General features: G+C 39.4%; 1 protein-coding gene across 1 annotated transcript in view; it reads left to right on the forward strand.

Annotated features, from left to right (window-relative positions):
- DISC1 (DISC1 scaffold protein) overlaps positions 1 to 1,591 on the forward strand; it is a 206,358-nt gene extending 204,767 nt beyond the window's left edge. Inside the window, exon 13 of the mRNA XM_070733963.1 lies at positions 1,360 to 1,591. Coding sequence (XP_070590064.1) covers positions 1,360 to 1,503 — 144 coding nt within the window. The 3' untranslated portion in view covers positions 1,504 to 1,591. The remainder of the gene's footprint in view (positions 1 to 1,359) is intronic.
- Positions 1,592 to 13,890: the final 12,299 nt, after the last annotated feature.

Genomic DNA, 13,890 nt, shown 5'->3' on the forward strand with positions numbered 1-13,890 from the left:
ACAATTATGTAGCGAAGACACAATTCTCAGTTCATTGTCAATTTTGTTAATGTTTAAGGAAAGATGGAGATGGTACAAAATAGAATATATTTTGGTATAAAACTTTCCACAGTATCAAAAGGCACAGTACTTTCCAGAGCTATTGGACAGAGGGCTGTAGATAAACAGCATGGCCAGTCCATAAAGAAGTGGCCTATGGTTATCCCATCTTTAACCTTTGATGCACATAGTCAGAGCAGAGGAGAGATGGAAGACTAGACACCAGGTGATCCCTTTGCTCCTTTATTTTGCACCATAAAAGAAGCAATTTGCTGAATGGGGATGAAAATCATCAAGGTTTGTCTAATGGATCAGAAATCTGAAACAAAATAATGGATGCCCATCACAAACTATTTGCATGTTAAGATGTTAACTCTCTTCATGTTAAAATAATTTTCAACATTTGGTTCTCAACCAAAACATGTAACCTTTTTTTTTGAAGTATCGTTTTTTTCTTGCTGTACATAGAAATTAGTCATACTCTGATTGCATCTGTTCTAATTAAGCTCCATTTGTGCTAGGTTCCATAGGAAATTGGTTAGTGTTATGGAGAGTCATTCCATACATATTGATCCAATTGCACAAAATAAGGCTGCAGAGGAAATAAATTCTCATCTTCAAGTCTGCAAGTTGTAGTCAGCACTCCTAACTGGGGGTACATGCTAATGCGCCAAGTTACAAATTTTATGTTAGAGCACATGTGTTTACAAACAGAGTGGAACCTCATGTTCAGAATGTTTTTATTTCTGACTCTAGATAAAAAAATATGGGATTGCATTTCATTTTAGGAGAAGCAGTATTGGTGGAAGAAAGAGAATTGTATAAACATGCACTCAGATATCAAATCTTATGTTAGTTAAAATTAATGTCTATCAACTGAAGTTCTGGCACAATGACAAACGAGTTATTTTTATTCATTTATATACTTTTGAAATGAAGATTTCAGATCTTTCTCAGAGAATAGCGGGCTGCAATTCTCTCTTTGTGTACCACTTTGGGAGTTACAGCAGCCGTTCACACTAACATATGCACATACATGCCCCTAGAATGTTGTTCATTTTACACCCCTTAAGCAAAAACACTGCATAAAGGCTGTTGGTTGCCTATAGGCTCACAAAAACAGGTGTGTCTGTGTGCGGGGGTGGGAGCTAGTGTGAAATATGTATTAATATTTAATCCAATCAATTTAGATGAACTTGATGCTGCAATTAGCTAGCAGTGCCCATCTGTTGTGCAGAGTACAACAACAACTTATTAAATAAGCGGGAGGGGAAAGGAGCTGCCAATTACCTTTCAATTTATTCCTTAATAAAGCATATACAGTCTCTACAAAGAGAGATCCAGATGGTGAAGGAAACTCTCCAGGCCATGTTGGTGCAGCTTCAGCCAACGAAGGAAGCAGGAGAAGTCACTGCAGCAAATTTCCTTGGTGTGACAGCTGGCGTCTGGGAAAGGAAAGCTTAAAGGAGTAGCAAGCAGGAAGACGGAAGGAAGGTCTTTAATTCACGAGGCTTCCTTGCAAGAATGGAATGCCATCTTATCAGGCTTCGAGGATTTTCACTATCTCTGCAAAATTAATAACAGCCATTATTATGGAGCCGGGGAGATGGCGAATAGAAACCAGAGGTCTTCCTGGAGAAATAATGGTGCTTACACAATTCAGCTGCCAGGTTCTAGAAACGGTTTTCAACAGCAGCTCATCCATCCTTTCCTAAAAGTGGTAGTTTTAAATGATGCCTTACAGAAGCATTTGCGTAATGACAATGTGTTTACAAGCCCCTTGGCTTAGTTTTTCCTGTACCTGAAATGCAGCCAGGAAACCCATGCATTCAGAAGTCACAGGAGCAAGCATCTTTAAGAACAAAACCCCAAGGATGTTACAAGCACTGGTACATTGCCAGGAGAGTTAACATTTTTATGGACATGAATCTGTTTCAAAGTGACGGATATTTCAGAATTGGAAAGCAAGACAAGCTACAAAAAGGGGCAGTTGTCAATGGATGCATGAAATCAGATAAATGTCCAGGCAGTTGACACCCCACAAGAAAGCATCCATGAGAAGCTGTGTTAGCTTAAAGTGCTGGTGACAACTGCAGAGTTATTGATTGAGATGTCACTCAAGACCATTGTAGTATGAAAGGGAGGATCGTAATACTAGTCTTTCGAGAACACAATCACATTGTTTTTGAAAAGCCAAAGAAATCGTGACTTTCTAGGGGAACAGAAGCACAGGATAACATAACATTGATGTCCCCCCCACCACAAATAAGCAGCATTGTTAAAAAAAAAGTTGATTGGGGTAAAATGCATCCTATTGCTTCTTTTCCTCCAAAATATATTTAAAAGTAAGAGAGACCAAAAAAAAAGCAAAAAAGAAACCACTAACTTGAAGCTGAAACTAAGAAACAAATTTTGCTAAATGAAATGAGGACTGTACATACCCATTGGCACTCTGTATAGCAGTGATAATTAATATCAAAGGATCACATAATTGCTTTTCAATTATTTTCATTTAGTCTCGAAAATTGAGAGCAAATGCTTGTTAATTCTAGAGGCAAAATGATTTAAAGAATTAACTAATGATTTAAAAAACTTGAAGTTCTGAGCAATGATTAGTCTGATTAAAAAATACACAAATGTTTCAATGCTTTTTAAATGTACATTTTATATTTAAGCATATTCATTAGTGATACTTTATTTAGGATGTGTACAAATGATTTTTAAAAGCTGATCATATGTAGTTTGTTGTATGTTAAACTTTCAAGAGTTTTTAAGCGCAACTATCCAACTGTATTTTATTTTATATGCGTTTATTTGATGTCTTTTGGAATTTAAAAAAAACACACCCAAGAGTTTATGAAATTCATACCAGCAATGAACACAGGTATTCTCTGTGTTTTGTTCTCTGCAACAAGTAATAATAATATAGCTGTCTATATTTTCTCCTTTCTGGTTGTGTTGTATATTTGTGTATATGGGCACACTGGGGAGCATAGAATGATCTCTAATTCAGGGGATTGGAATGAGGAGAGAAGAATTTAAGAATGGGGTGGTGCCTGGTGTCTTTTCTAGAGGGATGTGTAGTTTCTGGACTTATTTTTTCTGGAATGGTTTTCTCCTCTTACCCAATTTAGATCCAGCCCATTTCAAATTCAATACTTCCTAATTGGCGCAGGGTTGACTCAGCCTTTCATCCCTCTGAAGTTGGTAAAATGAGGACCCAAATTGTTGAGGGCAATATGTTGACTCCATAAACTACTTAGAAAGGGCTGGAAAAGCTATTGCTATTTTTTTTGACAGCTTCTCCCATTTAACCAAATTTGATCCCACTTTGTTCTGATTTGAGAGTTAGTCTGCAGACAAGCAGAATTCGGAGTGCTTTTATATTATTTATCTCCAACATTTGGTTGGGTTGGGTTGGGTTGGATAGGAATAAAAGGTATCAGAACTGTTCAGTGGTAGGACTGATGAGCACCTAATTACCAAAATGCATATATATATATATATATATTTAGAAGCAGATCTTCTTTCTTGCAGGATAGGGTTATGTATGTAAAGGCAGAACAGAAATTTCAGCTGACTCATGAGGCAAAATTGTCTTTGAACAAACATTATGAGATTTACAAGAACTCAGAGGAGTGGTTATTGACAGACAATCCTGGGAAATAATGTGTATCAGATCACAGTTGGAAGTGACTGAATGATTGCACAAGGGGGAAAAAAGCATTTGGGGATGAGTAAGATCATGCTATTTCTCTATGATAGTACATTGGATAGATCACAGTCATAATATGCCATATTTTTAGGAGTATAAGACACACTGTTTTTCCCCCTAAAAGAGGGTGGAAATGCTGGTGCATCTTACACTGAATACACCCATTTTTTGGCCTCCGGACGCCCCACCCCTGCATCCCATTTTTTTTTGCAAAAAATAGAAACATAGAAGACTGACGGCAGAAAAAGACCTCATGATCCATCTAGTCTTCTTCTTAGAAAAACGAGAAGGTCTGGTTGCCTCTTAAAAAAGCACCTTTGGGACAAAATATTTTCTGTTTGCCAGAGGAGTGAAAAGAGACACTACAATATATTCTGCCATTAATTATTCAGTACCCATCACGGGGAGATGGCGGCGGCGAGAGGGAGCTCCAGGGTGGAGGCACCGACAGTGGCGGTTGGACGTGCTGCTGGACGCCGTACATGCTGGTGCTGCGGGACTGGCATAAACGGCGTCCAGCAGCACGTCCAGCTGACGCCGTCAGGGCTCCCGCTTGCAATCAGCCAAGAGAGAGAGAGAGAGACAGACAGACAGACATAGCAAGAGAGACAGAGAAAGAGAGAGAGAGAAAGAGAGACATAGCAAGAGGCAGGGAGAGAGAGAAACATAACAAGAGAGGCAGAGAGAGAGTGAGAGAGAGACATAGCAAGAGAGACACAGAGAGAGAGACAGAGAAAGAGAGAGAAAGAGACATAGCAAGAGAGGCAGAGAGAGAGAAAGAAAGAGACATATAGCAAGAGACAGTGAAAGAGAGAGAGAGCAAGAAAGAGAAAAAAGCAAGAAAGAGATAGCAAGAGAGACACAGAGAAAGAGAGCAAGGGAGAGAAAGACATAGAGGAAGGGAAGGAGCGAGAGAGAAAGAAAGCAAAAAAGAGAGAAAGAAAGAAAGAAAGAAAGAAAGAGGGATGGAGAGAGAAATAAGGGAAGGAAGGAAGGAGAGAAAGAGGGAGAAATAGTGCGAAAGGGAGAAAGAGAGAGATTTTTTTTGTCCAAACTTTTCTTTAGCCCCCCCCCCCCCCCGGTTCAATGTTCCCCAGGATTTTGAAAATATGAATAATGTGCCACGGCTCAAAAAAGGTTGGGAAACACTGCTCTAGATAATACAATGAAACGGATTCTTTTTTCTTCTACTTTAGCTTAACTTGGAACTTGCCTTGGTCAGTTTGTGATCTGACAGCCATGTCTTTGCTGTTGCCAGTATATTACCCTCTGGTACCAATAATACGGTCAATTCAATTTTTATGTACTCCATCGGCATTTCAGTCTCCAATCTCAAGAACTCTTACCTGCATGTTCTGTCAATTTCAAATAGAACTTGATCATAAAACCCATCAATTTCTTCCACTTCTCCTTCAGTGGTTGGAGCTTAAACTTGGATATCATATTAAACAATTGTCCACAAAATCTAGTTAATATTATTCAATCATTGACTGCAATGTAATTAAGTAATGTTGCTGTATCCACATTCTAATTATGAAAACAACTTCTTTCTTTTTTTAATGTCCAGAGTTGTAAACAGTGTGATATGATTGAGAATATCGGATTCTAGTCTGTCTCAATGCACAGATGCCTAAAATGTCAATATAAAGTCGATCCATTTCATCTTTCACTGTGTTGATGCTTCTTAAGTTCCATGTGCCCATAGCAATTCTGTAATTGTTTAGTAACCGCCTAGTTTAGTGATTATGCCAGTGATGAAAAGTAACATTGCAGCCAATCCTCACATTCATGACTTTGTCAGGTTGTAAAGCAAAGGAAAACTGAAGTAAGAATGTAAGGACAGTCATGGTTTTACTTAGCAACCATTGAGTTGCCGCTCCCAAAAGCTAAACAAAGATTACCTATATTTGCAGCTTCAGATTTTCTTTTCCTGCATGGTGACTTCATCAATTAGATGTCTTGAAAGATTTAATCTAGCCACATCATAAACACCATTAGTATTTCAAAAGATCCTAGCTGGTTCCCTGTAGAGTGTTGAGTGCAACCCAACTAGAGAGGCCATACATGTGGCAAAATGCTGTCAGTCATTTTTTCCTTTTTATCCACATTATTTTCTTAGTAAAATACAAAAGGGTTTATCTTTGATGTCTCAAGTGCGGTATGAAACGAGGAAATTAACAAATGCTGTTGTTTGTTGTCACCGAAGAGATCTTTCACCTCCAGCATCTTCCTATATTGCTGCTGCCAATATAAGGGCCTCGCCTACATAAAGATATTGATAAAATTGAACGGGTCCAAAAATGGGCTACAAAAATGGTGGAAGGACTTAAGCATAAAACTCATCAGGAAAGACTTCATGAACTCAATCTGTATAGTCTGGAGGACAGAAGGGAAAGGGGGGACATGATCGAAACATTTAAATATGTTAAAGGGTTAAATAAGGTTCAGGAGGGAAGTGTTTTTAATAGGAAAGTGAACACAAGAACAAGGGGGCACAATCTGAGGTTAGGTGGGGGAAAGATCAGAAGCAACATGAGAAAATATTATTTTACTGAAAGAGTAGTAGATGCTTGGAACAAACTTCCAGCAGATGTGCTTGGTAAATCCACAGTAACTGATTTTAAACATGCCTGGGATAAATATATATCCATTCTAAGGTAAAATACAGGAAGTAGTATAAGGGCAGACCAGATGGACCATGAGGTCTTTTTCTGCTGTCAATCTTCTATGTTTCTATATTTCTTAGTTTAACTGGGCAGCTGGAGTGTTACTGGGTTCTACTTACCTTCCCCACCAGTTTGCATCACAATGGAAGTGCACGCATCTCTTCCCGGAAATGACCCTCTGCACATGTGTAGAAGCCTTTGCGCATGCACATAGGGATTTTTTGCAATCTGCGGTGACTGGAAGACCAGTTCTGAAGCATGGACCACCGGTCATTGTGGCTGGTTTGGGTAAGTGGTGCCAAATTTACGCAACCGGTTCTAAAGAATCAATCCGAACCGGCAGCCACCGACCACTGCTGGGGTGTCTTCACATCTTGAGTGACATTGTTAGGATTCTACAGTACATTCTTAGCATTTATTTATTTATTTATTTATTTATTTATTTAGTTAGTTAGTTAGTTAGTTAGTTAGTTAGTTAGTTAGTTAGTTAGTTAGTTAGTCCAATACACAATGAGGGTTTTAGTGGGTATATATCAATATACACATAGTAAAATACATGATGAAGGTTATAGAGGAGATACTCATAGTAAAATATATCTAAGAAATAATAGAAAAGAAGATATAGGAATAGAATATATCAATGAAAGAATAGAAGAAGAGATATAGGAATAGAGGAAAGGTATAGGAGATATAGGAGAGCAATAGGACAGGGGACGGAAGGCACTCTAGTGCACTTGTACTCGCCCCCATAATTGTTTACATATTCTTCCCAGGAAGCAGGAATAAGGCACTACCTCAATAGGCTTACTCCTCCATACACATTTTACCTCAGGACTTAATAACAAATACATGTAATTACTGTATATTGTGGAGAGGAATGAAAAGAAGCTGGGTCCTACTTTATTCATTTTTGAAATTCAGGAATATTGGCAATAGGGAAACTGCTTTGAAGGAGAACCCCCCCTCCATATTGGAGGAAAAATAGAGTATTTCAGATTAGATTTTTGGCTTGGTTTAGTTTTCAGTTAATTCTAAAGAGTAAGGTGGCAGAAGTGTGAAACAGTGTTTGCTTCCTGAAAATAAAAAGAGGATGTGTGTGTGTGTGATGGCAAAATGTGATGAAGGGAAAAGTAAATCTGTCTTATTTCATGAGAGGGTGCAAGTATACCTGAGAAAGAAAAAATCAGTTGAAATAGGACTATTGGGGTAGTTTTTAAAATGAGCTTAGAAACATAATTTTAAGCAAAGAATAATAGGAATTTGCTAGGTTCCACAGCCAGGTTCCATTGGCAGTTGCGGGGCACAATCAAAAATCACAAAATGGCAGAAGTTGCCTCATGACAGAAACCAAGATGGCGCCATCGAAAGCTGCCTCAGTGAAATGCTCTCAAATGGTTTTGGTGAAAAAATGCTCCCTCTCCCTCTCTCTCCCTCCCCCCTCCCTCCTTTTCCTTCTGGGCATAAATTTATAAAGTTCCATTTTCATCTTCTCTTGTGGATGCTGATGCTTGAGTCTGAACCTAAAATTGCTCCATTGGAGGAGGGCTAGTGATGATAGTACATTGCTTCAATCAATGTACTCTGAGTTTGCCTTATTTTTCTCCAAAAAGGAAAACAAAGGACAGACAGATATACCTATGGAAGAAGAAGTTTTCATAAACATTGTTAAATATTGAATCCATTTCTTTGGAAACAACTAAATTTAAACATTTACAGAGCCCAGGCTCTCTCTCTCTCCTTCTCTACAAAGCATGCAGACCTCCCATAGAAACCACAGCTCATTTTGGACAAGGCAGAACAGGATAACAAAGTTGAAAAGGACCTTGGAGGTCTTCTAATCCAACCCCCCCGCTCTTCTTCTGAGTTGTATCCTCTTCTGTATTGCCATTTTTACTGGGATGTACTCCACCACTTGATTATCCCTCCTTTATTTAAATTTCCAGATAATTTTTATTTGAAATGTTAATTAATCAAGATAAATGTATTTCCCCAAAGTAGCAACAGTTTGCTATATTATGTGTAAGCTTCACACACAAATGGCTGCCAACAATTCTTGTTGTTGGGGAATAGTTTTGTACTATTTGCTTTATTAAAAGTACTTTTATTCAATAACTGAATTTTAAAAAAAATCAGCGTGATTCTCCTACCTCTAGTGGCTATGGCTCTTGTTCTTCTTACTTTCCCAGCTAATTATAGTCTGCCATTGCTATCCACTTACTTAGTCTGTTCCAGAGTGAAGTGGCCCAGAAACCATTGGTCTACAGCAACAAGTCCAGAAAACGAATCTCAAAATTTCTAATATGCACCCATGCGTGATCTGCTTCCATTACAGGATGCTAGAGGCAGCTTGCGGGAGTTGATTGTTAATTTTTGTAGAACTTTGTAAGAGAGAAGAGCTGGGCCACAGCCAGTTCTTTAACATTCACCAGCACCCTGCTGACTGTATCCTTCACCTTAGTTGGCTTTGACAGTCTCTAAATTGAATTACACTAATGCATTTTTCCCACATGAATGATAGACTAATTGGTGGATAGAGATAGTGGCTTAGGGCAGCCACAGTTTCCCCACTTGAGATTCAAATAGCAGCTAAGTAAAAATCATTCCTATTAAGTCTGGAGTCAGTGCTTAAATGGACTTAGTGTTGTCGCAAAGGACACTGGGCCAAAGTTAGAAATAATAGTGCTACCTATTATGTGCCACAATTTCCTCTGCCTACCAGCTTTAACAAGCATCAATGATTACTTCTTCTAACATCCCTTCTAAAACATACAAATTGGGATCCCTTGCAGCAAGATAATTTTGTCCCACAGATCAAATGGAATATTCCCTTTTGGAGTGTTCACATGCTCTGATTTAGATTTACATAGCAGAATAGATCAAACAATTCACCGACATCTGAATCCTATTCCTAAACTCATTGTGTTATAGGGAAGCTACAGGCCACTTGAGAATGATTAGTGTAAAATGCTTGCTGAATAGCAGTTGCAGACAATAAGACTTCTAGCATACTTGGTGAGAAGTGAATTGTATTGCCTCTCCCACATTCACAGGGAGGACCGTATGAATGAAATTGTGCACTCTTGTCATCAGATCTGCTTGGTGTTATTATATTCATGGCTGGGGAAGCATTAAAAAAATGTATAACCATACTTAAGATGAGGTGAGGTTGCAGCCTCTATTGTGATGCTATTTGTTGCGCTGACACATACTACTTCTCCAGCAGCTACCTTGGCATTAAAAATGTAACTTCAACATTTAATTATCTCTTTATGTGCTTTTAAAGGGTTTATTATATTTGAGGAGAATTGGAATGTATATTTTAAATAGCCCTTTCCTCCCCAAAATAATCCCATTAATAGGTCTGGCCATTCAATGACCCATCTAACATCAGTTTCCCTGATGGACCTTCAGGGTTTTTTTTAAAGAAGAGTTTTTCCTTCCTTCCTTCCTTCCTTCCTTCCTTCCTTCCTTCCTTCCTTCCTTCCTTCCTTCCTTCTTTCCTTCCAAGAAAGCAAACAGTACATGGGAAGGCAAGGCTGGCTATGCTAATCAAGTCTGGGTGGCAACTGCCTGAAGTTTCAAAAAGGTTTATGGAGAAATCCCACACAAGTCTTGACATTATGGATGAGGATTATGTAAAAATTATGATGTGCAGCTCATTTTTATGAGCCCCAAAAGACATTTCCCAAGTCAAGTCTCTTAAATGTCCTTTGAAAAATTGGCTGTTAGTTTTCTAGTGATGCACTTATAACGAAAACCATGCCTCCATGTCTTCCTTTATATATCATTTCCCTTTATATATCATTTCTAATAAGATGACAATTAAATCCCTGGACATTCATCTGTGTGGAGAACTTCCAAAAAACTGAAAGGCAGCTTCCAAATTGTTCTGGCATTCTTTAAATTATAAGTTGAAACAAATTATTTATAATATTGATTTATAATGCACTTTTCATGTTTTCTTTTATTCAAGATGGGGGAGGAAATAAGCAATATTTATGGAACAGTCCTGTCTTGCATTACAAATATGGGATTTGGGTTCCTTTAGATTTAATGACTGTATTGTCGTCTTGGAGATGAGACAGGATTGCCATTGCTGCTTCTTTTATCTACCATGTCAATTTTGGATTAAGTGTTCTACCTCAAAAGCCTCATATGGGAATAAGTGCCAGGATGTGGATGGAAATTTATTGTTCCATCTGGGAATGTTGGTTCACAAGACCAAAAGTCTAGTAGTTTGCCTAGACCTCTCTTCTCCTGAGTCATATTAATGCTCTGCAGCACATCTTGTATCTCTATAGAATATATATCATGGCTAAGAGTCTGGGTCTGGAGCTGTGCCTGGTGCCATGTTCTTTGCATTGATTTGTATTCAAGTTTCCAAAAGATGTTCCTTCTTATGCCTGCTATGCTATTTTGAGTTTTCTCCCATTTTACTCGCACTTCATGTTTCAATTATGTTATCCTGCTCCCCACGTTTTCATTATGCTTTTGATGAACTTAGCAGTGATCTGATTACTTCCCAATGCTTGTTTAGTAACAAACACTCTATACTAACCACAGGTGTCCACATATTGCTAAGTTCATCTAAACCAGTATTTCCCAACCTTGGCAACTGGAAGATATCTGGACTTCAACTCCCAGAAGTCCCCAGCCAGAATGCTGGCTGGGGACTTCTGGGAGTTGAAGTCCAGATATCTTCCAGTTGCCAAGGTTGGGAAACAATGATCTAAACAACTTTGTTGTTCCTCTGGTTCTTGAAACCCAGCTCTGGATCAGCTTTGTATATTGGTGATAGGCAGGGGTGAAATGGTCCCAGTTTGGGCGTGTCTGCTGATCTTCATAGAGCCGATAGCCATCACAGTGTGAGGTTTCGCCTACCCACTCCCAGACACCGTTATTTGGGTTCTTTTACCTTCTGGGAATGCTCAGAACATACAAATCACAGTGTCCAGGCAGGTGGGTAAAGCCTCACATTGTGATCGCTACCGGCTCTATGATGACTGGCAGGCATGCCTGAACTGGGACCATTCCACCCCTGCCTATCACCAATATACAAAACTGTTCCAGAGCTGGGTTTCAAGAACCATCAGTGGGGCACCCACGAGGCGCACCCACGTGGCATGGAAGGGAGAGAACTGGCAGCAAGGTAAGTTGGAACCCACCTATGTGAAGGCTTTGTCTTATGAGCCAATTGTGACTGTTACTGAATAAAAAGAATCTAATATTTATCAGTCGTGCTTTAATCACCTCCTGGTTGGACTTCCCCCCCCTCCATATTCTCCACAGGGGCATGCCCTTGAAGACTGTCTAAAAATTACAATGGGTCCTGAATGCATAGCATGGGAAGTTACAGATGTACAGTGTTCCTTTGATTTCTGTGGGGGATGCGTTCCGAGACCGCCCGCGAAAGTCGAATTTCCGCGAAGTAGAGATGCGGAAGTAAATACACAATTTTTGGCTATGGACAGTATCACGAGCCTTCCCTTAACACTTTAAACCCCTAAATAACCATTTCCCATTCCCTTAACAACCATTTACTCACCATTATTACTAGTACTCACCATGGAATAAGACACTTAGTGATCCTGATATTTATAAACATAATTATTTATTAACAATAATTATTTTTTTTGTTATTTATTTGCAAAAATTGCTAGTTTGGCGATGACATATGACATCATTGGGTGGGGAAAACCATGGTATAGGAAAAAAACTATTAATTAATAAATATTTTTTGAAAAACTGTGGTATAGGCTATTCGTGAAGTTCGAACCCGCGAAAATCGAGGGAACACTGTACTTCGATATACCTTTGTAATGCCACTACTTTGTGAAATACACTGGCTCCCTACAGAATTCTGGGTACAATTCAAGATGTTGCTTAACACCTACAAAGCCCCACACAACACAGAATGGTATCAATCCATTCTACATACTTTAATAGGATGGACATGCTTTAGGCCCCTTCCCTAAAATGATATCCCCTGATAGGACCCAGGAAATACACCTTTTCCATTGTGGTCTCTGGAGCAATTCCCCCCAATATATAGTTGGCACTGGTCCTGTTGGCATTTAGACATTGGCTCTTTTCTTGCTTTCCCAGGCCAAAATTATTGGAGTTCCATCTGGAGGAGGGTAGTGGTGATGAATCTCTAATTGTCTATTAAGCTGAATATAAGCGGAACTGCTCTTTTTTGCTTTTTGTGTCATTTGGCTTATTGTAGCTCACCCACAGTCCCCTGGAACTGGGAAGTCGATGAAAGTAAATATAAATAGCAATAGCATTTAGACTTATATACTGCTTCATGGTGCTTTACAGCCCTGTGTAAGCGGTTTACAGAGAGTCAGCACATTGCCCAAACCATCTGGGTCCTCATTTTACGGACCTTGGAAAGATGGAAGGCTGAGTCAACCCTGAGCCCTCTGAGATTCAATCTGCCAAACTGCTGTAAACAACTTGAACAGTAAGAATGACTGCTCACAATTACAATTTAGTTATTAAGAAGTGGGAGGAAAGGCAAGCATTCATGTTATTTAGTTTAGAAGGAAAACAGAAAAAGTTCATGCCACTGCATTTCTCCTTTGAGGATACTATCTTAGGCATGCTCATTTATTTCATTTAGGAGAAGGAGCAATTGTCAATTAACAGCTGTCTAATTTTCCATGGGTAAGAAAGTGATTCCCCCCTTCTAAAGTCCCTTTTCTGAATTAAATCTCCAAAGAACATCCAGTGATTCTGATGATCAGACTAGCAAGGTTCCTTGTTCCTTTCTTTGCATGGACAGCCCAGGCTCAGGGGTGGGTTCCTACCGCATCGCACAGGTAAGAACTCACTGATGATGTAATTTTTGGTGATTCTCCCCCCCCCCCCCACGTCTCCTGAGAAGGAGCTTCTCAGCTGTGCTTCAGACGAAGAATAAAGGTCGGCATTAAGACGAGGGCAGATGGGAGGGCTTCTTCTGATACAGAGATGCCGGAAAAAAATTACCGCGCCGGTAGGGACCCACCACTAGGCCCAGCTGCCCTAAGGTGGAAACAAGGCCAGAGTGTTAATTGGAAGCCCATCAAACGTAATGCCAAAGGCACATGTATGTGAATTACAATATGTGATGACACAATGCAGATATGTAAATTTCAACACTATTTGACAACAGCCAGTGGTACACAATACACACAGAAGTCCCAAAGTCACTTTTGCCCACTGCCCCTTAATAATAATAATAATAATAATAATAATAATAATAATAATACGAAGATCTAAAAATCGAGCTGCAACGACTCTGGCATAAGCCAGTGAAAGTGGTCCCAGTGGTACTTGGCACGCTGGGCGCAGTGCCAAAGGATCTCAGCGGACATTTGAAAACCATCGGAATTGACAAAATCTCCATCTGTCAATTGCAAAAGGTCGCTTTACTGGGATCGGCAAACATAATTCGCCGCTACATCACGCAATCCTATGTGCTTGGAA

Source organism: Erythrolamprus reginae, chromosome 1, assembly GCF_031021105.1.
Source record: "Erythrolamprus reginae isolate rEryReg1 chromosome 1, rEryReg1.hap1, whole genome shotgun sequence".
NCBI classification, from domain to species: Eukaryota; Metazoa; Chordata; class Lepidosauria; order Squamata; family Dipsadidae; genus Erythrolamprus; species Erythrolamprus reginae.